We start from the raw sequence: 25,694 nt of genomic DNA, 5'->3' as shown, positions 1-25,694 counted from the left end.
TCCAAACTAGAGGTGGTACAACAGGGTACTAGAATTTCCATGCCCCCCGTCTCAAATCTTGTATCCAACCTAGAGGAGGTACAACAGAGTACTAGCGCCTCCATGCCCCCCATATCACATCTTGTATCCAAGCTAGAGGTGGTACAAGAGGGAACTAGACCCTCCATGCCCCCCGTATCAAATCTTGTATCCAAGCTAGAGGTGGTACAACAGGGAACTAAAGCATCCATGCCCCCTGTATCACATCTTGTATCCAAGCTAGAGGTGGTACAACTGGGTACTAGAACCTCCATGCCCCCCGTATCAAATCTTGTATCCAAGCTAGAGGCGGTACAACAGGGTACTAGAGCCTCCATGCCCCCCGTATCAAATCTTGTATCCAAGCTAGAAGCGGTACAACAGGGTACTAGAACCTCCATGCCCCCCGTATCAAATCTTGTATCTAAACTAGAGGTGGTACAACAGGGAAGTAGAGCCTCCATGGACCCCTGTATCATATCTTATATCCAAACTAGAGGTGGTACAACAGGGTACTAGACCCTCCATACCCCCCGTATCACATCTTGTATCCAAGCTAGAGGTGGTACAACAGGGTACTAGAACATCCATGCTGCCCGAAATACATCTTGTATCCAAGCTAGTGGTGGTACAACAGGGAAATAAAGCCTCCATGCCCCCTGTATCACATCTTGTATCCAAGCTAGAGGTGGTACAACAGGGTACTAGAACCTCCATGCCCCCCATATCAAATCTTGTATCCAAGCTAGAAGAGGTACAACAGGGTACTAGAACCTCCATGCCCCCCATATCAAATCTTGTATCCAAGCTAGAAGTGGTACAACAGGGTACAAGAGCCTCCATGCCTGCCCATATCACATCTTGTATCCAAGCTAGAGGAGGTAGAACAGGGTACTAGCGCCTGCATGCCCCCCATATCACATCTTGTATCCAAGCTAGAGGTGGTACAACAGGGTACTAGAGCCTCCATACCCCCGTATCACATCTTATATCCAAGCTAGAGATGGTACAACAGGGTACTAGAACCTCCATACCCCCGTATCACATCTTGTATCCAAGCTAGAGGTGGTACAACAGGGTACTAGAGCCTCCATGCCCCCCGTATCAAATCTTGTATCCAAGCTAGAGGCAGTACAACAGGGTACTAGAGCCTCCATGCCCCCCGTATCAAATCTTGTATCTAAACTAGAGGTGGTACAAAAGGGAAGTAGAGCCTCCATTACCCCTGTATCACATCTTGTATCCAAGCTAGACGTGGTACAACAGGATACTAGAGCCTCCATGCCTGCCTGTATCACATCTTGTATCCAAGCTAGAGGTGGTAAAACAGGGTACTAGAGCCTCCATGCCCCACGTGTCAAATCTTGTATCCTAGCTAGGGGTGTACAACAGGGTACTAGAGCTTCCATGCCCTCCCGTATGACATCTTGTATCCAAGCTAGAGGCGGTACAACAGGGTACTAGAGCCTCCATACCCCCCGTATCACATCTTGTATCCAAGCTAGAGGTGGTACAAAAGGGTATCAGAGCCTCCATACCCCCCGTATCACATCTTGTATCCAAGCTAGAGGTGGTACAACAGGGTACTAGAGCCTCCATGCCCCCCGTATCAAATCTTGTATCCAAGCTAGAGGTGGTACAACAGGGTACTAGAGCCTCTATGCCCTCCCGTATGACATCTTCTATCCAAGCTAGAGGCGGTACAACAGGGTACTAGAGCCTCCATACCCCCCGTATCACATCTTGTATCCAAGCTAGAGGTGGTACAACAGGGTACTAGAACATCCATGCTGCCCGAAGTACATCTTGTATCCAACCTAGTGGTGGTACAACAGGGAACTAAAGCCTCCATGCCCTCTGTATCACATCTTGTATCCAAGCTAGAGGTGGTACAACAGGGTACTAGAACATCCATGCTGCCCGAAGTACATCTTGTATCCAAGCTAGTGGTGGTACAACAGGGAACTAGAGCCTCCATGCCCCCCGTATCACATCTTGTATCCAAGCTAGAGGCGGTACAACAGGGTACTAGAGCCTCCATGCCCCCCGTATCACATCTTGTATCCAAACTAGAGGTGGTACAACAGGGTACTAGAATCCCCATGCCCCCCGTATCAAATCTTGTATCCAAGCTAGAGGCGGTACAACAGGGTACTAGAGCCTCCATGCCCCCCGTATCAAATCTTGTATCCAAGCTAGAGGCGGTACAACAGGGTACTAGAACCTCCATGCCCCCCGTATCAAATCTTGTATCCAAGCTAGAGGCGGTACAACAGGGTACTAGAGCCTCCATGCCCCCCGTATCAAATCTTGTATCCAAGCTAGAGGCAGTACAACAGGGTACTAGAACCTCCATGCCCCCCGTATCAAATCTTGTATCTAAACTAGAGGTGGTACAACAGGGAAGTAGAGCCTCCATGGACCCCTGTATCATATCTTATATCCAAGCTAGAGGTGGTACAACAGGGTACTAGACCCTCCATACCCCCCGTATCACATCTTGTATCCAAGCTAGAGGTGGTACAACAGGGTACTAGAACATCCATGCTGCCCGAAGTACATCTTGTATCCAAGCTAGTGGTGGTACAACAGGGAACTAAGGCCTCCATGCCCCCTGTATCACATCTTGTATCCAAGCTAGAGGTGGTACAACAGGGTACTAGAACCTCCATGCCCCCCGTATCAAATCTTGTATCCAAGCTAGAAGTGGTACAACAGGGTACTAGAGCCTCCATGCCTGCCCATATCACATCTTGTATCCAAGCTAGAGGTGGTACAACAGGGTACTAGAACCTCCATGCCCCCCATATCAAATCTTGTATCCAAGCTAGAAGTGGTACAACAGGGTACTAGAGCCTCCATGCCTGCCCATATCACATCTTGTATCCAAGCTAGAGGTGATAAAACAGGGAACTAGAGCCTCCATGCCCCCCGTATCACATCTTGTATCCAAGCTAGAGGTGGTACAACAGGGTACTAGAGCCTCCATGCCCCCCGTCTCAAATCTTGTATCTAAGCTAGAGGAGGTACAACAGGGTACTAGCGCCTGCATGCCCCCCATATCACAAATTGTATCCAAGCTAGAGGTGGTACAACAGGGTACTAGAGCATCCATACCCCCGTATCACATCTTATATCCAAGCTAGAGATGGTACAACAGGGTACTAGAACCTCCATACCCCCGTATCACATCTTGTATCCAAGCTAGAGGTGGTACAACAGGGTACTAGAGCCGCCATGCCCCCCGTATCAAATCTTGTATCCAAGCTAGAGGCGGTACAACAGGGTACTAGAACCTCCATGCCCCCCGTATCAAATCTTGTATCTAAACTAGAGGTGGTACAACAGGGAAGTAGAGCCTCCATGGACCCCTGTATCATATCTTATATCCAAACTAGAGGCGGTACAACAGGGTACTAGAGCCTCCATGCCTCCCATATCACATCTTGTATCCAAGCTAGTGGTGGTACAACAGGGAACTAAAGCCTCCATGCCCCCCGTATCACATCTTGTATCCAAGCTAGAGGTGGTACAACAGGGTACTAGAACCCCCATGCCCCCCGTATCAAATCTTGTATCCAAGCTAGAAGTGGTACAACAGGGTACTAGAGCCTCCATGCCTGCCCATATCACATCTTGTATCCAAGCTAGAGGCGGTACAACAGGGTACTAGAGCCTCCATGCCTGCCCATATCACATCTTGTATCCAAGCTAGAGGCGGTACAACAGGGTACTAGAACCTCCATGCCCCCCGTATCAAATCTTGTATCCAAGCTAGAAGTGGTACAACAGGGTACTAGAGCCTCCATGCCTGCCCATATCACATCTTGTATCCAAGCTAGAGGTAATAAAACAGGGAACTAGAGCCTCCATGCCCCCCGTATCACATCTTGTATCCAAGCTAGAGGTGGTACAACAGGGTACTAGAGCCACCATGCCCCCCGTCTCAAATCTTGTATCCAAGCTAGAGATGGTACAACAGGGTACTAGAACCTCCATACCCCCGTATCACATCTTGTATCCAAGCTAGAGGTGGTACAACAGGGTACTAGAGCCTCCATGCCCCCCGTATCAAATCTTGTATCCAAGCTAGAGGCGGTACAACAGGGTACTAGAACCTCCATGCCCCCCGTATCAAATCTTGTATCTAAACTAGAGGTGGTACAACAGGGAAGTAGAGCCTCCATGGACCCCTGTATCATATCTTATATCCAAACTAGGGGTGGTACAACAGGGTACTGAGCCTCCATACCTCCCGTATCACATCTTGTATCCAAGCTAGAGGTGGTACAACAGGGTACTAGAACCTCCATGCCCCCCGTAATCAAATCTTGTATCCAAGCTAGAAGTGGTACAACAGGGTACTAGAGCCTCCATGCCTGCCCATATCACATCTTGTATCCAAGCTAGAGGCGGTACAACAGGGTACTAGAGCCTCCATGCCTGCCCATATCACATCTTGTATCCAAGCTAGAGGCGGTACAACAGGGTACTAGAACCTCCATGCCCCCCGTATCAAATCTTGTATCCAAGCTAGAAGTGGTACAACAGGGTACTAGAGCCTCCATGCCTGCCCATATCACATCTTGTATCCAAGCTAGAGGCGGTACAACAGGGTACTAGAGCCTCCATGCCTGCCCATATCACATCTTGTATCCAAGCTAGAGGCGGTACAACAGGGTACTAGAACCTCCATGCCCCCCGTATCAAATCTTGTATCCAAGCTAGAAGTGGTACAACAGGGTACTAGAGCCTCCATGCCTGCCCATATCACATCTTGTATCCAAGCTAGAGGTAATAAAACAGGGAACTAGAGCTTCCATGCCTGCCCACATCACATCTTGTATCCAAGCTAGAGGTGGTACAACAGGGTACTAGAACCTCCATGCCCCCCATATCAAATCTTGTATCCAAGCTAGAAGTGGTACAACAGGGAACTAGAGCCTCCATGCCCCCCATATCACATCTTGTATCCAAGCTAGAGGTGGTACAACAGGGTACTAGAGCCTCCATGCCCCCCGTCTCAAATCTTGTATCCAAGGTAGAGGAGGTACAACAGGGTACTAGCGCCTCCATGCCCCCATATCACATCTTGTATCCAAGCTAGAGGTGGTACAACAGGGTACTAGAGCCTCCATACCCTGGTATCACATCTTATATCCAAGCTAGAGATGGTACAACAGGGTACTAGAACCTCCATACCCCCGTATCACATCTTGTATTCAAGCTAGAGGTGGTACAACAGGGTACTAGAGCCTCCATGCCCCCAGTCGCAAATCTTGTATCCAAGCTAGAGGAGGTACAACAGGGTACTAGAGCCTCCATGCCTGACCATATCACATCTTGTATCCAAGCTAGAGGTGGTACAACAGGGTACTAGAGCCTCCATGCCTGCCCATATCACATCTTGTATCCAAGCTAGACGTGGTACAACAGGGTACTAGCGCCTCCATGCCCCCCATATTACATCTTGTATCCAAGCTAGAGGTGGTACAAGAGGGAACTAGACCCTTCATGCCCCCCGTATCACATCTTGTATCCAAGCTAGAGGTGGTACAACAGGGTACTAGAGCCTCCATGCCCCCGTATCACATCTTGTATCCAAGCTACAGGTGGTACAACAGGGTACTAGAGCCTCCATGCCTGCCTGTATCACATCTTGTATCCAAGCTAGAGGCGGTACGGCAGGGTACTAGAGCCTCCATGCCCCCATATCACATCTTGTATCCAAGCTAGAGATGGTACAACAGGGTACTAGAGCCTCCATGCCCACCCGTATCACATCTTGTATCCAAGCTAGACGTGGTACAACAGGGTACTAGAGCCTCCATGCCCACCCGTATCACATTGTTTTCTCACCTCAAGGAGAACAACGGTATAACTCCTCATCAGCATGGATTCATGAAGGGTCGATCATGTCAGACCATCTGATCAGCTTCTACGATGAAGTAAGCTCTAGGCTGGACCTGGGAGAGTCTATTGATCTCGTATATCTGGACTTCTCTAAAGCCTTTGACACCGTGCCGCATAATAGGCTGATATATAAAATGAGAAGCTCGGATTGGGTGAAAACGTGTGTAAGTAGGTAAAGAACTGGCTCAATGATAGAAAGCAGAGGGTGGTAATAAATGGTTCGTACTCTGATTGGGCCCCCGTCGCTACCGGGGGGGGGGGCACAGGGTTCAGTATTGGGCCCCATTCTGTACAATATATGTATCAACGCCCTGATAGAGGGGCTGCACAGTAACATATCAATATTTGCAGATGACACAAAATTATACAATATAACCAATACAACGGAGGACAAGGTGCGGCTACAAACGGTCCGAGATAAGCCGGGGGCTGGGGGGGGGGGGGGGAATAGGAAATGAGGGTCAATGTGGATAAATGTAAGGCTCTGCACATGGGCAGGAGAAACAGATGTCACCAATATACACTAAATGGGGTACTGCTAGGGAAAAGACCTGGGGGTACTAGTGGGCTGTAGACTAAACTGGAGTAACCAATGCCAGTCAGCTGCTGCAAAAGCTAATAAAGTCTTGGGGTGCATTAAAAGAGGTATAGGGGCGAGGGACGAGAACATTATCCCCCCACTATATAAGGCACTTGTCAGACCGCACATGGAATACTGCGCACAGTTCTGGTCACCGGGGCTCAGGAAAGATGTCACAGTGCTGGAGGGGTACAAAGAAGGGCAACTAAACTAATACATGGAATGAGGGGACTGGAATACCCAGAGAGGCACCAAAACTGGGATTATTCACCCCGGAAAACAGATGGCTAAGGGGCGACCAAATAACCATGTATAAATACATGAGGGGACGATACAAGGATCTCTGCCAGGATCTGTTTATACCCAGGACTGCGACGGTAACAAGAGGGCATCCGCTACGTCTAGAGGAAAGCAGGTTTCATCACCAACACAGGAGGGGGTTCTTTACTGTAAGAGCAGTGAGCCTGTGGAACCCTCTGCCTGAGGAAGTGGTGATGGAAGGATCCATAGAGGAGTTTAAGAGGGACTTGATGTCTTTCTAGAGAGGAAGGACATTACAGGATATAAATCTTAGGCTAATTGTTAATCCTGGTATACAGGCAGGTAGGAACTATTAGGGGTTGGTCCAGGGAACAGTCTGATTGCCATTAGGGAGTCGGGAAGGAATTTTCCCCCCAAAAGGGCTAATTGGCTTCTGCTCTTGGGGTTTTTTGCCTTCCTCTGGATCAACAACACAGGAGGATAAACAGGCTGGACTAGATGGACATTGTCTTTATTCAGCCTTACAAACTATGTTACTATGTTACATCTTGTATCCAAGCTAGATGTGGTACATCTGGTTACTAGAGCCTTCATGCCCGCCCGTATCACATCTTGTATCCGAGCTATAGTCGGTACAACAGGGTACTAGAGCCTCCATGCTCTCCGTATCACATCTTGTATCCAAGCTAGAAGCGGTACATCAGGATACGAGAGCCTCAATGTCTGCCCATATCACATCTTGTATCTAAGCTAGAGGCATTATACAGGGTACTAGAGCCTCCATGCCTGCCCATATCACATCTTGTATCCAAGCTAGAGGCGGTACAACAGGGTACTAGAGCCTCCATGCCCCCCGTATCACATCTTGTATCCAAGCTAGAGGTGCTACAACAGTGTACTAGAGCCTCCATGTCTGCTTGTATCACATCTTGTATCCAAGCTAGAGGCGGTACAACAGGGTACTGGAGCCTCCATGTCTGCTTGTATCACATCTTGTATCCAAGCTAGAGGCGGTACAACAGGGTACTAGAGCCTCCATGCCCCCCGTATCACATCTTGTATCCAAGCTAGAGGTGCTACAACAGTGTACTAGAGCCTCCATGTCTGCTTGTATCACATCTTGTATCCAAGCTAGAGGCGGTACAACAGGGTACTGGAGCCTCCATGCCTGCTTGTATCACATCTTGTATCCAAGCTAGAGGCGGTACAACAGGGTACTAGAGCCTCCATGCTGCCCGAAGTACATCTTGTATCCAAGCTAGAGGCGGTACAACAGGGTACTAGAGCCTCCATGCCCACCTGTATCACATCTTGTATCCAAGCTAGAGGCGGTACAACAGGGTACTAGAGCCTCCATGCCCACCTGTATCACATCTGGTATCCAAGCTAGAGGCGGTACAACAGGGTACTGGAGCCTCCATGCCCCCATATCACATCTTGTATCCAAGCTAGAGGCGGTACAACAGGGTACTCCTCTGACCATGAACGATGGTAGAATATATTCTCAGCTTCTCCAGGAAGGCTGCCATGCACAATAGCAACCGTCATCCAAGCCCGCGGGTCTGGACAACTCTCACATGTATGGGGCCTCCTGACTTTTCCCCAACAGATGATCTTGGGGTAAATAAGGATTCATGGGGTATTTCAATGCCCAATTCTTTGGGTCCGCTTAAGAGATAAGCCGCTATCAGAGGCTTCATTGAAATAAGTATTCATTCAGCTGACCACCATTGAATGTGGATGGGCACCTTTAATTCCAGAGAGGTTAAATGGGTAATACCGCCCCCTTGAGACTCATTTCTAGCACAGCACCCTCAAGGACTGCAGCTTCATTAAATCCTCCGTTGTCTGCTGTAAAGCTGGAATTTGCCGTCAGATTTTTAAAAACGGAAAAAGCCCCCAGACCGGATGGGTCCACCGCCCCAATTTACGAAAGTATACTTTTCTCCTTTGAGCTCACTTACCTGCCAGGTGTGATTGTTCTCAGTGAGAGAAACCAAGTCATCTTCTAGATATACCTTTTATTGGCTTACAAACATACATGATGTTACAGCAGCTTTCGGGGATCTCACCCCCTTCGTCAGGCTCATGAATGAAACAAGTTTGGATGGCACATAATTATAACCTACAGATGCAGAGGGGGGGGGGGGGGGGGGGCACATTCTTGTTGATCTAAATAAATGTTCGCACACAGAAATTTGTGACACATGATAAAACTGTCCTGAGCTCAGTGGACTGATTTACGATGCATGTCTCCCCTCTGTTCGTCGGTTGTTTTAGGTTTTGAGTGCAAAACATTTATGTAGATCAAGACGACTGTCCCCCCCCCCCCCCCCCCGCACCTGTAGGTTATAATTATGTGCCATCCAAACTAGTTTCATTCCTGAGCCTGACGAAGGGGGCGAGATCCCCGAAAGCTGCTGTAACATCCCGGATTTTTGTTAGCCAGTAGAAGCTCTCATATCTACAAGATGACTTGGTTTCTCTGAGAAGGATCACACATTGCTCTACTGGCGACACCGGAACAAACCTTTTTTGTTTTACCTGCCGGGTGTAATGATATTTTAGTGCTATATGCTATCTGCATGGATTACTGTTGTTCCTAAACCCCTTAAAGACCATTCGCTTCCCTCTAACTATCGCCCAATCTCCCTTGTAAAACTCTTTACCTCTAGATCAGCCTCCCACCTATATTGCCTTCTGCCATTCTTGGTTCACTCCAACCGGGAAGGCTTTATTCCAGGTTGCCAAGGACAATGTCCGAGAATTACTTAGCATTGTGCATTGGGCTGGTACTCCCAATACCCCACTGTCTCAGTTGTCTTTGGACCTAGATAGTCTTTCCTGGCCCGGGCTCTGTTGGGCTCCATTGCCCTTTCTTCTGCACTTCGTTCCTTGTATAGCCCCCCTCAGCCTCCCTGAAACTTCCGTCTATTCAACCAGTTCAGTTCCATATTGTTTGTGGAGTGCGGCGGGGCGGCCCGCTCTCTCCCATTTGCCTTGGCTATTGAGCCGTTAGCCGCTTCCACTGCAGCACATGCTAATAGTATTGGCGTCTGTTCGCCGCCGTCTTGTTCTCTCTCTTACTGAACCCTTACTTCTCTTCCACACCTCATGGATTCGCTGGGTAGGTTCACTACACTTTCAGGCCTATAATTCTAATCTGAGATGCAATACACCGAGCCTGCGCAAAAATTAATTGCCCCACTTCTAATTTTCCAACTTGGGATAACTGCATTCTGTATTTGGGGATTAACTTGACAAAGCCCATAGATACAGCAGTGTTCTCACAAACAGCCGGCCAATGGGCTCCGCTCTCCTGGATGGGGGATGCATTCTGTTAAGATGGTCACTCTTCCCCAACTTCTGTATTTCTTTAAAAGACCCCCCATACCTTTTGCTGTGAGAGCAGGGCATAGGAGAAGAGTCGGGCTATGCAAGAGCCGCGCCACACTGTGCGAAAGCTTCAGATGTGCTGCTGATGGGAGTTTTGGAAGGAGGGTAAGAGGAAAGCAGCAATGTTACACAGAGTGGCACTATTATTTAGAGGGCCAGAGAGGGCATAATTATCTTTGTTGGGACAGAGAGGATCTCTACTACTGGCACCAAAAGGACTCTACTTTGTGGGGGCACACAGGGGGATCTATTACCTAGATAGGGTACAGAGGGGGCTCTATTATTTGATGTGAGTACTATTACTTTGTCAAGGGAACAGAGAAGCACAAAAGAACATCATTACTTTTGGAGGCACTAAGGAGGTACTATGACCTATGGGGACATGGAGGAGGTATTATTCCTTTGGGGAGTATTATTTGTTGCAGCACACGGGGACAGTATTACTTTGAGAACACAAGAGTGTTACTATTCAGGGGAACAAAGTGGAAAATTATTACTGTGTTGAGGCACAAAAGAGGGCACTATTACTGTGGGGTGCAAATAAGGCACTATTTCTTGTGGTGGGCACTATTGCTGTATGAGGCACAAAGAGGAGCAGTACTACTGTTTAGGGAGCACTGTGGTTAGCGGCAAGATAGCAAGAGTGTGCAGAGATGAGTTGTGGCTGGATGAAGTCACCATGGCGGTCTGTACCCACATAAAGAAAAGGGAAAGTAGATATCATCAATCAGAGAAAACAAGACCTGTGATCACTGGAGGTAACTGCAAACACTATCACTGCGTACAGCGGATAGCTGACTCCTATATGGGGACTCCATTATTTAGAGGTTGCAAGAGCTGAGCCACTGTATCTAAGCCTGCAGTGTTATAAACGTTGTCTTGTAGATGTGCTTCCCAATATAAACTGTATATATACATTTCTTTTAGATTCCAAACCCCTTCCCAATGAAAAAAAATCCTGGAAATACCCCGGTTCAGCTCTAGACACAAAATAGAATTGTCTCCATTGTATAACAGAGAATGTTCAATGATCCAGCAGCTACTGAGGCCGGTATTACCGTTCTACACAGAGTCATCATATAAAGAATCACCAGGAAATATAAGAAGTAAATGCAAGCCGGAGAGGAGAGAGAGGAGGAGGAGAGAGAGGGGGGGAGGAGAGGGGGGGAGGAGAGGGGGGGAGGAGAGGGGGGGAGGAGAGTGGGGGAGGAGAGGGGGGGAGGAGAGGGGGGGAGGAGAGGGGGGGGAGGAGAGGGGGGGGAGGAGAGGGGGGGGAGGAGAGGGGGGGGAGGAGAGGGGGGGGAGGAGAGGGGGGGAGGAGAGGGGGGGAGGAGAGGGGGGGAGGAGAGGGGGGGAGGAGAGGGGAGGGGAGAGGGGAGGGGAGAGGGGAGGGGAGAGGAGGGGAGAGGAGGGGAGAGGAGGGGAGAGGGGAGAGAGGAGGGGAGAGGGGAGGGGAGAGGGGAGGGGAGAGGGGAGGGGAGAGGGGAGGGGAGAGAGGAGGGGAGAGAGGAGGGGAGAGAGGAGGGGAGAGAGGAGGGGAGAGAGGGGAAGAGGGGGGAGAGGGGGAGAGAAGGGGGGAGAGAAGAGAGAGGAGAGAGTAGGAAGGAAAGAGGAGAAAGGAGAAAGGAGAGGAGAGGAGAAAGAAGAGGAGAGAGGAGAGAGGAGAGAGGAGGGAGGAGAGAAGGTGAGGGAAGAGGAGAGAAGAGAGGGGAGAGGAGTTGGGAGAAGATCATCACATAATTACCCCTTGGGCTTCCGGGGTGAGATATCAACAGGAGGGCCTGGAAGTGGCAGATCAGTTGGAAACATGTCCACCCACATCTGTATGCGTCCCTACAAGAAAACAGGAGCCAACACTGGGATTACAGACTGGAAAAGGTTTATATGATTACTAGTAATTATTAGGAAATTATAGCACCAGTGTTTCTGGTCACGCAATGTGCCACACAGCTCTGCTACATGCACATCACACACACAGCTGTGGTACATGGACATGTGACAGAAACACACAGCTGTGCTACATGACATGCCCGTCACAGACATAGCTCTGCTACATGCCATGCGCCTGACAGACACAGCTTTGGCACATGACATACGCCCAACAGACATGACATGTGCATGGTACAAACACAGCTCTGCTACATTATATGCGCATGACAGACACAGCTGTGCTACATGACATGCACATGTTACAAACACAGCTCTGCTACATAACATCCATGCTGACTATACACATTACACGCACAGCACATTAGACAAACAGCCACTCGCAGCTCTACTACATTTATGCTGAGTGCACACATGACAAACACAGCTCCTGGATACAGTGATGGGCCCCTGGTCATGTGATCCCTGACTCCACCCACACAGGGGATTGCATGAGGGTGATGTCATTACAGGTTCTGGTACTTTCTGTTGGCTTATCCAGTATAAAGTAATAACAAACTCTAGAATGGCTCTTCCCACAGCAGTGACATCACCACAGGTCATTCAGCCCACCGGATCTCTCTGGTGGCGGTAGGTTGGTGTTTCCTGTCGGACCACTGATCTGTAGTGGTGGTAGGTTGGTGTTTCCTGTCAGGACCACTGATCTGTAGTGGCAGGAGGTTGGTGTCTCCTGTTAGGACTGCTGATCAGTGGTGGCGGTAGGTCGGTGTCACCTGTCAGGACCGTCTGACATAACAGCTTAGTTGTGTTCTCAGTGTGTTAGGACCAGCTGTGATGGTGCCAGGAACGGAGCTATGATGTAACCATTGGGCAGAGCCATGATATCACCAGGGGCGGAGCATACAAATCACTCACTCACATATGCAGTGTCCTGTAGGGTAACTCAGGACACAGCGCATACTCTGGGGAGCTGGGTGGGTAGAGTGGTCACTTGTCACAGTGGCACTTACCAGGCTCTCTCCCGGAGGGACACACGTAGCCTCTGTCAGAGCCGTGCTGGACCTCTTCCAGACACCCCTAGGAGATGGATGGCCAATATACATGGAACAGGAATACACTTTGGTCACGCGTGACGCCACTGTTTCCTTTACCCACTAGTATGACCTTCAGCGGTAACAAAGAGAATTCACACACAATGTAAGATTGAAGGACCTCAGTCCCTGGGAATGGTAAGGCCTGGCAAAAGTTTACTTGGGAATTTCAATATCTCACAAATCAGGAACACACCAGTGCAGGTAAGGACAGACAGTTGGAGGTCTGGGAGGAAACTCAGGATGATACCAGTCCTGCAGGCCTGCATTATCTGTCAGGTACCGCTACTGGAAGGGGAACTCTCCAGAGGAGGATGGGGGTAGGGTCACTCCACAGACACTTGCAACAGTACCTCTGTACGGCAGTCCTGGCCTTCTTTTTTCATGCTCTCTCAGGCTCGTTCTCCTCACTCTCTGTTGGCTCCTGGCATTGGGGTCCTCAGGATACCTCTCTTCTTCCTCCATCACTTCACCACATGAGGGTTGAAGGTACCCCCATGTGGCCAGCACTCCACTCCAGTCCTGACCATTGAGGATGATGAAGCCTCAGCCCCTGATTGTTCTCCTACACTCATATTTATCATCTCTCACATACCATGTGACAGGATATAAATCGATACACTTACAGACATCTCCTAGACTCATGCAGACATTAACCTCTCATTTGCTGCAGCTGTACATAACACATAACATGAGATAAGACACTTTGCACAGTGCATCCACACAAGACAATGACAAGTATGACATTTATGGAGGGGCCAGAAACAGACTTCGGCCACTACACATACATACATACTAACGGACGGACGAGTGGTCGTTAGTAGTTTGATTGTACGATTTATTGCATCTCATGGCCATTCTGCCTTACTGAAACAATGGGATTCATAGCTTTACTATCACATCCATTCACTCACGGATCTGATCCCCGGAGGCGGACAGGAACACTCTACGCTGCTTGTAATTGACAGCTCATTAGGAGATGCAGTAATGAGACTTGGAAACCTGACAACACTCCTCCATTAAAGGGGCAGATCCATCCAGCATATAACAAGTGGGCTCAATCCTCCAACACAAAGTTTCCCAGCCAGTGGCTAAGGAGCCTCTTGACTTGTGGCCCCTTGCGTGTGGCTCATTCCTGACTTATGACCATATGTACTGGCAATTGATATATCCTGACCACCAAACAGCGCTAGTTGAGATGGTCCCCACCCCTGTCCGATGTCACACAGGAATATAGATTAGCAGATGTTCACAATTTAGAATATGTTTTAGGTGATGGCGTCACGGAGACTTTGGGTGTGACACATGCTGCACGGCTAGGGGCGCTATTACACCAGATTGGCAGTGAATGGAGTGCACGGAGCTCTCTTCCACTTGCCCACCTCCGCAGTGAGCAGGCCGTCTTTCACGATTTACCCGTTTACACGGCTGATTGTCGCCTGATTTTTATGCCTGCAGAAACTGAACAACGAACTAATTATTCTTCATCATTCAGTCGCTGGCAGCATTGAATGATTATCGCTCAGATTCCGGCGACCCCACGACATCCTGAGGGATAACGTTTAGTGTAAAAGGGTCCTCCGGGTTGGCCAATACCCTACTGCTGTGCAACCTAATGTAAGTGGATCCGGTCACAGCCCAACAATCACATGCAGTCCACCAGGCTTGGAGGTCTTTGATTGCAACTACAACCTGACAATCAGACTGGATTTGCTTACGCCATGTAGCAGGACCGTAGTGCAAAAGTCGCCTTGTAGCACTAACCTAAAAACGTCTGTCATCCATTTTTGAGTTGAGTTGTGGCTTCCGACCATCACTCAAACCTGCAGGTTGAGGAGCTGTGCTCTAAGGCCTTCGCCAATCCTGAGAATAAGGGATCATTTTTCCTGCAGAGCGGCGCTCTTGGCCATCTGTTGTGAACGGGGCTGCGCTGCCTTACCTGCACAGTGGGTGGCTGGTACTCAGGAAGAGACTGCAGATTGATGGGGACCAGAAAGTAAGACCCCCATCAATTACAAAGTGAAGACTTCCCTTCATCAATGCACCATCTGTCTTACATTATAAAGGGCGAGTCCCTGGAGGTCGGCCATAGTTGTCCTCCCAAACCTCAGATCAGACAGTCTGTTAGGCATCTGGCTGCGGCAGCAGTTCTCCCCCACAGCTCTATCTATATATTAAGGCTAGTGCTTCATGCTGACAGAAAGCTGCAGAACAGTTAGGCGGCACAAGAGGTTCCGGGTCATCTGGAGATTGTTTCAGAGTTGCAACCTGGCAGTAAAAAAGCAGTCAAATCGCAGGAAAGTTAGTCGCATGCGACTTACTCTAATGTCTGCGGTGGAAAAAGTCGCATGCAGCTTATGACCTACAACCAAAATCCAACCCAGGTGCATTTTCTGCGACTGTCGGATTGCAGTTGCTACGCAACTGCATTGACGATCATTAGATGTAACGTTGCATCACCTATATGCCAACCCCTCGTCATCCCGCTGGCAGATACAGGCGCAAGGGTACAGGAGGAGATTAACCCTTGAGTTCCCACAAGACTGTATCCAACATGTCAGAGAGTCCTATAGAGTGCTCCCAGTAGGGGGCGCACATACTTCTGCGTACCTGCTCTATTCCCGGCTTGTCTCTGTGGTACAGGGCGCGGGTTTCAATGTGTTCGGGGACCAGTTTACAATCGCCTCCCCGGATCTCCTTCCAGGAATGAAGAACCTTCAGTGCGAGGTGTTCATACGATTCCACTTTTTCATCTGTAGTGAAGCAGAAGAGAAAGAGTAAAGCCATTATAAACCGTGTCGCCATATAGCGCTTCTATAGCCCATTCCATGCATCTGTCTGAAGCCGTAGCCCATGGAGCCCCGCACAGCCCCGAGATCTCCAGGCCTGAATACCCTTCCAGAACGCCCACATTCATCCTCGAACACAAACAATGTTCTCTGTCAGTTGCAGTATTTCCGCCCCAACCAATATGGCTTCCGCGGCAGGATTGTGCCGATGGCGTGTTGTACAGATACGCCATCCGTGTGACCGGTGCAGTTGGGGGTGACAACCACTTCCAGGATTTGCTGGATATTTGGGCATTTCCACTCCGGAGTTTTCTACACCAAAATTAACACCTCCTGATGCCACAATTCTGCTGCAAACCAGATTATATATATGCGCCAATGTGTTTGTTGTGCGAGCCGTGCCACTACCAAGGAGGCAACATCATGGCTGGGAGAAGCATCCTGCTGACCCGGGACTAAAAAAAGAGTCACTGCATGTCACACAATCCTAGAATAGTACAGCTGAAGGGGCCTCTCCACTGAAGGACCACCAAAACATCATCCCAGACAGATGCAATTGCCTCCATGCCTGCTTGTATCACATCATGTATCCAAGCTAGAGGTGGTACAACAGCGTACTAGAGCCTCCATGCTCCCCGTATCACATCTTGTGAGGTGAGGTAGATTCTCCTCAGTATATACACATAGAGGGGAGGTAGGTTCTCATCAGTATATACACATAGAGGTGAGGTAGATTCTCCTCAGTATATACACAGAGAGGTGAGGTAGATTCTCCTAAGTATATACACAGAGAGGTGAGGTAGATTCTCCTCAGTATATACACATACAGGTGAGGTAGATTCTCATCAGTATATACACATAGAGGTGAGGTGGATTCTCCTCAGTATATACACATAGAGGGGAGGTAGATTCTCCTCAGTATATACACATAGAGGTGAGGTAGATTCTCCTCAGTATATACACATAGAGGGGAGGTAGGTTCTCCTCAGTATATACACATAGAGGTGAGGTAGATTCTCCTAAGTATATACACAGAGAGGTGAGGTAGATTCTCCTCAGTATATACACACAGAAAGATGAGGTAGATTCTCCTCAGTATATACACATAGAGGGGAGGTAGATTCTCCTCAGTATATACACATAGATGTGAGGTAGATTCTCCTCAGTATATACACAGAGAGGTGAGGTAGATTCTCCTCAGTATATACACACAGAGGTGAGGTAGATTCTCCTCAGTATATACACAGAGAGGTGAGGTAGATTCTCCTCAGTATATACACATAGAGGTCAGGTAGATTCTCCTCAGTATATACACATAGAGGTGAGGTAGATTCTCCTCAGTATATACACAGAGGGGAGGTAGATTCTCCTCAGTATATACACATAGAGGGATGGTAGATTCTCCTCAGTATATACACATAGAGGGGAGGTAGATTCTCCTCAGTATATACACATAGATGTGAGGTAGATTCTCCTCAGTATATACACATAGAGGTGAGGTAGATTCTCCTCAGTATATACACATAGAGGTGAGGTAGATTCTCCTCAGTATATACACATGGAGGGGAGGTAGATTCTCCTCAGTATATACACATAGAGGGGAGGTAGATTCTCCTCAGTATATACACAAAGAGGTGAGGTAGATTCTCCTCAGTATATACACAGAGAGGTGAGGTAGATTATCCTCAGTATATACACATAGAGGTGAGGTAGATTCTCCTCAGTATATACACATAGAGGTGAGGTAGATTCTCCTCAGTATATACACATAGAGGTGAGGTAGATTCTCCTCAGTATATACACATAGAGGTGAGGTAGATTCTCCTCAGTATATACACATAGATGTGAGGTAGATTCTCCTCAGTATATACACATAGATGTGAGGTAGATTCTCCTCAGTATATACACACAGAGGTGAGGTAGATTCTGCTCAGTATATACACATAGAGGTGAGGTAGATTCTTCTCCGTATATACAAATAGAGGTGAGGTAGATTCTCCTCAGTATATACACATAGAGGTGAGGTAGATTCTCCTCAGTATATACACATAGAGAGGAGGTAGATTCTCCTCAGTATATACACACATAGAGGTGAGATAGATTCTACTCAGTATATATACATATAGGGGAGGTAGATTCTCCTCATATATACACACAGAGGTGAGGTAGATTCTTCTCAGTATATACACATAGAGGTGTGGTAGATTCTCCCCAGTATATACACATAGAGGTGGGGTAGATTCTCCTCAGTATATACACATAGAGGAGGGGTAGATTCTCCTCAGTATATACACACAGAGGGGAGGTAGATTCTCCTCAGTATATACACATAGGGGTGAGGTATATTCTCCTCAGTATAGACACATAGAGGTGAGATAGATTCTCCTCAGTATATACACACAGAGGGGAGGTAGATGCTTCTCAGTATATACACATAGAGGGGAGGTAGATGCTTCTCAGTATATACACCTAGAGGTGAGGTAGATTCTCCTCAGTATATACACATAGAGGGGAGGTAGATTCTCCTCAGCATATACACATAGAGGGGAGGTAGATTCTCCTCAGTATATACACACAGAGGTCAGGTAGATTCTCCTCAGTATATACACATAGAGGTGAGGTAGATTCTCCTCAGTATATACACATAGAGGTGAGGTAGATTCTCCTCAGTATATACACATAGAGGTGAGGTAGATTCTCCTCAGTATATACACATAGAAGTGAGGTAGATTCTCCTCAGTATATACACATAGATGTGAGGTAGATTCTCCTCAGTATATACACACAGAGGTGAGGTAGATTCTTCTCAATATATACACATAGAGGGGGGGGGGGTAGATTCTCCTCAGTATATACACACAGAGGTAAGGTAGATTTTCCTCAGTATACACACATACAGGGAAGGTAGATTCTCCTCAGTATATACACACAGAGGTGAGGTAGATTCTGCTCAGTATATACACATAGAGGTGAGGTAGATTCTTCTCCGTATATACAAATAGAGGTGAGGTAGATTCTCCTCAGTATATACACATAGAGGTGAGGTAGATTCTCCTCAGTATATACACATAGAGGGGAGGTAGATTCTCCTCAGTATATACACATAGAGGGGAGGTAGATGCTTCTCAGTATATACACATAGAGGGGAGGTAGATTCTCCTCAGTATATACACACAGAGGTCAGGTAGATTCTTCTCAGTATAGACACATAGAGGTGAGGTAGATTCTACTCAGTATATACACATAGAGGTGAGGTAGATTCTCCTCAGTATATACACATAGATGTGAGGTAGATTCTCCTCAGTATATACACATAGATGGGAGGTAGATTCTCCTCAATATATACACACAGAGGTGAGGTAGATTCTTCTCAATATATACACATAGAGGGGGGGGGGTAGATTCTCCTCAGTATATACACATAGATGTGAGGTAGATTCTCCTCAGTATATACACACAGAGGTGAGGTAGATTCTTCTCAGTATATACACATAGAGGTGAGGTAGATTCTCCCCAGTATATACACATAGAGGTGGGGTAGATTCTCCTCAGTATATACACATAGAGGAGGGGTAGATTCTCCTCAGTATATACACACAGAGGGGAGGTAGATTCTCCTCAGTATATACACATAGAGGTGAGGTAGATTCTCCTCAGTATATACACACAGAGGTGAGGTAGATTCTCCTCAGTATATACACAGAGAGGTGAGGTAGATTCTCCTCAGTATATACACATAGAGGTCAGGTAGATTCTCCTCAGTATATACACATAGAGGTGAGGTAGATTCTCCTCAGTATATACACAGAGGGGAGGTAGATTCTCCTCAGTATATACACACAGAGGTGAGGTAGATTCTTCTCAGTATATACACATAGAGGTGAGGTAGATTCTCCCCAGTATATACACATAGAGGTGGGGTAGATTCTCCTCAGTATATACACATAGAGGAGGGGTAGATTCTCCTCAGTATATACACACAGAGGGGAGGAAGATTCTCCTCAGTATATACACATAGGGGTGAGGTATATTCTCCTCAGTATAGACACATAGAGGTGAGATAGATTCTCCTCAGTATATACACACAGAGGGGAGGTAGATGCTTCTCAGTATATACACATAGAGGGGAGGTAGATGCTTCTCAGTATATACACAGAGGGGAGGTAGATTCTCCTCAGTATATACACAAAGAGGTGAGGTAGATTCTCCTCAGTATATACACATAGAGGTGAGGTAGATTCTCCTCAGTATATACACATAGAGGGGAGGTAGATTCTCCTCAGTATATACACATAGAGGTGAGGTAGATCCTCCTCAGTATATATACATATAGGGGAGGTAGATTCTCCTCAGTATACACACATAGAGGGGAGGTAGATTCTCCTCAGTGTATACACAGAGGTGAGGTAGATTCTCCTCAGTATATACACAGAGGTGAGGTAGATTCTTCTCAGTATATACCCTTAGAGGTGAGGTAGATTCTCCTCAGTATATACACACAGAGGGGAGGTAGATTCTCCTCAGTATATACACATAGAGGTGAGTTAGATCCTCCTCAGTATATACATATAGGGGAGGTAGATTTTTCTCAGTATATACACATAGAGGGGAGGTAGATTCTCCTCAGTATATACACAGAGGTGAGGTAGATTCTTCTCAGTATATACCCACAGAGGTGAGGTAGATTCTTCTCAGTATATACCCTTAGAGGTGAGGTAGATTCTCCTCAGTATATACCCTTAGAGGTGAGGTAGATTCTCCTCAGTATATACACATAGAGGGGAGGTAGATTCTCCTCAGTATATACACATAGAGGTAAGGCAGATTCTCCTCAGTACATACACATAGAGGAGAGGTAGATTCTCCTCAGTATATAAATACAGAGGTCACGTAGATTCTCCTCAGTATATACACACAGAGGTGAGGTAGATTCTCCTCAGTATATACACATAGATGTGAGGTAGATTCTCCTCAGTATATACACATAGATGTGAGGTAGATTCTCCTCAGTATATACACATAGAGGTGAGGTAGATTCTCCTCAGTATATACACATAGATGTGAGGTAGATTCTCCGCAGTATATACACATAGAGGTGAGGTAGATTCTCCTCAGTATATACACATAGAGGTGAGATAGATTCTCCTCAGTATATACACATAGAGGTGAGGTAGATTCTCCTCAGTATATACACATAGATGTGAGGTAGATTCTCCTCAGTATATACACATAGATGTGAGGTAGATTCTCCTCAGTATATACACACAGAGGTGAGGTAGATTCTTCTCAGTATATACACATAGAGGTGAGGTAGATTCTCCCCAGTATATACACATAGAGGTGGGGTAGATTCTCCTCAGTATATACACATAGAGGAGGGGTAGATTCTCCTCAGTATATACACACAGAGGGGAGGTAGATTCTCCTCAGTATATACACATAGGGGTGAGGTATATTCTCCTCAGTATAGACACATAGAGGTGAGATAGATTCTCCTCAGTATATACACACAGAGGGGAGGTAGATTCTCCTCAGTATATACACATAGAGGGGAGGTAGATGCTTCTCAGTATATACACCTAGAGGTGAGGTAGATTCTCCTCAGTATATACACAAAGAGGTGAGGTAGATTCTCCTCAGTATATACACATAGAGGTGAGGTAGATTCTCCTCAGTATATACACACAGAGTGGAGGTAGATTCTCCTCAGTATATACACATAGAGGGGAGGTAGATTCTCCTCAGTATATACACATAGAGGTGAGGTAGATCCTCCTCAGCATATATACATATAGGGGAGGTAGATTCTCCTCAGTATACACACATAGAGGGGAGGTAGATTCTCCTCAGTGTATACACAGAGGTGAGGTAGATTCTCCTCAGTATATACACAGAGGTGAGGTAGATTCTCCTCAGTATATACACACAGAGGGGAGGTAGATTCTCCTCAGTATATACACATAGAGGTGAGTTAGATCCTCCTCAGTATATACATATAGGGGAGGTAGATTCTTCTCAGTATATACACATAGAGGGGAGGTAGATTCTCCTCAGTATATACACATAGAGGTGGGGTAGATTCTCCTCAGTATATACACAGAGGTGAGGTAGATTCTTCTCAGTATATACCCTTAGAGGTGAGGTAGATTCTCCTCAGTATATACCCTTAGAGGTGAGGTAGATTCTCCTCAGTATATACACATAGAGGGGAGGTAGATTCTCCTCAGTATATACACATAGAGGGGAGGTAGATTCTCCTCAGTATATACACATAGAGGTAAGGCAGATTCTCCTCAGTACATACACATAGAGGAGAGGTAGATTCTCCTCAGTATATAAATACAGAGGTCACGTAGATTCTCCTCAGTATATACACACAGAGGTGAGGTAGATTCTCCTCAGTATATACACATAGATGTGAGGTAGATTCTCCTCAGTATATACACATAGATGTGAGGTAGATTCTCCTCAGTATATACACATAGAGGTGAGGTAGATTCTCCTCAGTATATACACATAGATGTGAGGTAGATTCTCCGCAGTATATACACATAGAGGTGAGGTAGATTCTCCTCAGTATATACACATAGAGGTGAGATAGATTCTCCTCAGTATATACACATAGAGGTGAGGTAGATTCTCCTCAGTATATACACATAGATGTGAGGTAGATTCTCCTCAGTATATACACATAGATGGGAGGTAGATTCTCCTCAGTATATACACACAGAGGTGAGGTAGATTCTGCTCAGTATATACACATGGAGGTGAGGTAGATTCTTCTCCGTATATACAAATAGAGGTGAGGTAGATTCTCCTCAGTATATACACATAGAGGTGAGGTAGATTCTCCTCAGTATATACACATAGAGAGGAGGTAGATTCTCCTCAGTATATACACACATAGAGGTGAGATAGATTCTACTCAGTATATATACATATAGGGGAGGTAGATTCTCCTCAGTATATACACACAGAGGTGAGGTAGATTCTTCTCAGTATATACCCTTAGAGGTGAGGTAGATTCTCCCCAGTATATACACATAGAGGTGGGGTAGATTCTCCTCAGTATATACACCTAGAGGAGGGGTAGATTCTCCTCAGTATATACACACAGAGGGGAGGTAGATTCTCCTCAGTATATACACATAGGGGTGAGGTATATTCTCCTCAGTATAGACACATAGAGGTGAGATAGATTCTCCTCAGTAAATACACACAGAGGGGAGGTAGATTCTCCTCAGTATATACACATAGAGGGGAGGTAGATGCTTCTCAGTATATACACCTAGAGGTGAGGTAGATTCTCCTCAGTATATACACATAGAGGGGAGGTAGATGCTTCTCAGTATATACACCTAGAGGTGAGGTAGATTCTCCTCAGTATATACACATAGAGGGGAGGTAGATTCTCCTCAGCATATACACATAGAGGGGAGGTAGATTCTCCTCAGTATATACACACAGAGGTCAGGTAGATTCTCCTCAGTATATACACATAGAGGTGAGGTAGATTCTCCTCAGTATATACACATAGAGGTGAGGTAGATTCTCCTCAGTATATACACATAGAGGTGAGGTAGATTCTCCTCAGTATATACACATAGAAGTGAGGTAGATTCTCCTCAGTATATACACATAGATGTGAGGTAGATTCTCCTCAGTATATACACAGAGATGTGAGGTAGATTCTCCTCAGTATATACACACAGAGGTGAGGTAGATTCTTCCCAATATATACACATAGAGGGGGGGGGGGGTAGATTCTCCTCAGTATATACACACAGAGGAAAGGTAGATTTTCCTCAGTATACACACATACAGGGAAGGTAGATTCTCCTCAGTATATACACACAGAGGTGAGGTAGATTCTGCTCAGTATATACACATAGAGGTGAGGTAGATTCTTCTCCGTATATACAAATAGAGGTGAGGTAGATTCTCCTAAGTATATACACATAGAGGGGAGGTAGATTCTCCTCAGTATATACACATAGAGGGGAGGTAGATTCTCCTCAGTATATACACATAGAGGGGAGGTAGATGCTTCTCAGTATATACACATAGAGAGGAGGTAGATTCTCCTCAGTATATACACACAGAGGTCAGGTAGATTCTCCTCAGTATATACACATAGAGGTGAGGTAGATTCTCCTCAGTATATACACATAGAGGTGAGGTAGATTCTCCTCAGTATATACACATAGATGTGAGGTAGATTCTCCTCAGTATATACACATAGATGTGAGGTAGATTCTCCTCAGTATATACACATAGATGTGAGGTAGATTCTCCTCAATATATACACACAGAGGTGAGGTAGATTCTTCTCAATATATACACATAGAGGGGGGGGGTAGATTCTCCTCAGTATATACACACAGAGGTGAGGTAGATTCTTCTCAGTATATACACATAGAGGTGAGGTAGATTCTCCCCAGTATATACACATAGAGGTGGGGTAGATTCTCCTCAGTATATACACACAGAGGGGAGGTAGATGCTTCTCAGTATATACACATAGAGGGGAGGTAGATGCTTCTCAGTATATACACATAGAGGGGAGGTAGATTCTCCTCAGCATATACACATAGAGGGGAGGTAGATTCTCCTCAGTATATACACAAAGAGGTGAGGTAGATTCTCCTCAGTATATACACATAGAGGTGAGGTAGATTCTCCTCAGTAAATACACATAGAGTGGAGGTAGATTCTCCTCAGTATATACACATAGAGGGGAGGTAGATTCTCCACAGTATATACACATAGAGGTGAGGTAGATCCTCCTCAGTATATATACATATAGGGGAGGTAGATTCTCCTCAGTATACACACATAGAGGGGAGGTAGATTCTCCTCAGTGTATACACAGAGGTGAGGTAGATTCTCCTCAGTATATACACAGAGGTGAGGTAGATTCTTCTCAGTATATACCCTTAGAGGTGAGGTAGATTCGCCTCAGTATATACACACAGAGGGGAGGTAGATTCTCCTCAGTATATACACATAGAGGTGAGTTAGATCCTCCTCAGTATATACATATAGGGGAGGTAGATTCTTCTCAGTATATACACATAGAGGGGAGGTAGATTCTCCTCAGTATATACACATAGAGGTGGGGTAGATTCTCCTCAGTATATACACAGAGGTGAGGTAGATTCTTCTCAGTATATACCCTTAGAGGTGAGGTAGATTCTCCTCAGTATATACCCTTAGAGGTGAGGTAGATTCTCCTCAGTATATACCCTTAGAGGTGAGGTAGATTCTCCTCAGTATATACACATAGAGGGGAGGTAGATTCTCCTCAGTATACACACATAGAGGGGAGGTAGATTCTCCTCATCATATACACATAGAGGGGAGGTAGATTCTCCTCAGTATATACACATAGAGGTAAGGCAGATTCTCCCTCAGTACATACACATAGAGGAGAGGTAGATTCTCCTCAGTATATAAATACAGAGGTCACGTAGATTCTCCTCAGTATATACACACAGAGGTGAGTAGATTTCTCCTCAGTATATACACATAGATGTGAGGTAGATTCTCCTCAGTATATACACATAGATGTGAGGTAGATTCTCCTCAGTATATACACATAGAGGTGAGGTAGATTCTCCTCAGTATATACACATAGAGGTGAGGTAGATTCTCCTCAGTATATACAGATAGACGTGAGGTAGATTCTCCTAAGTATACACATAGAGGGGAGGTAGATTCTCCTCAGTATATACACACAGACGTGAGGTAGATTCTCCT

General features: G+C 46.4%; 1 protein-coding gene across 5 annotated transcripts in view; it reads right to left on the bottom strand.

Moving 5' to 3' along the window:
• FER1L6 (fer-1 like family member 6) overlaps positions 1-25,694 on the bottom strand; it is a 274,935-nt gene that overhangs the window by 25,226 nt on the left and 224,015 nt on the right. For all 5 annotated transcript variants that reach the window (XM_066578811.1, XM_066578813.1, XM_066578810.1 and 2 more), the window contains 2 exons: positions 15,757-15,899; positions 11,913-12,001 (listed from right to left, as the gene is read on the bottom strand). In XM_066578811.1, the coding sequence (XP_066434908.1) occupies positions 11,913-12,001; positions 15,757-15,899 (232 nt within the window). The remainder of the gene's footprint in view (positions 1-11,912; positions 12,002-15,756; positions 15,900-25,694) is intronic.

This window comes from Eleutherodactylus coqui, chromosome 9 (assembly GCF_035609145.1).
Source record: "Eleutherodactylus coqui strain aEleCoq1 chromosome 9, aEleCoq1.hap1, whole genome shotgun sequence".
Classification (NCBI taxonomy): domain Eukaryota; kingdom Metazoa; phylum Chordata; class Amphibia; order Anura; family Eleutherodactylidae; genus Eleutherodactylus; species Eleutherodactylus coqui.
This window is presented reverse-complemented; position numbering and strand designations above follow the sequence as displayed.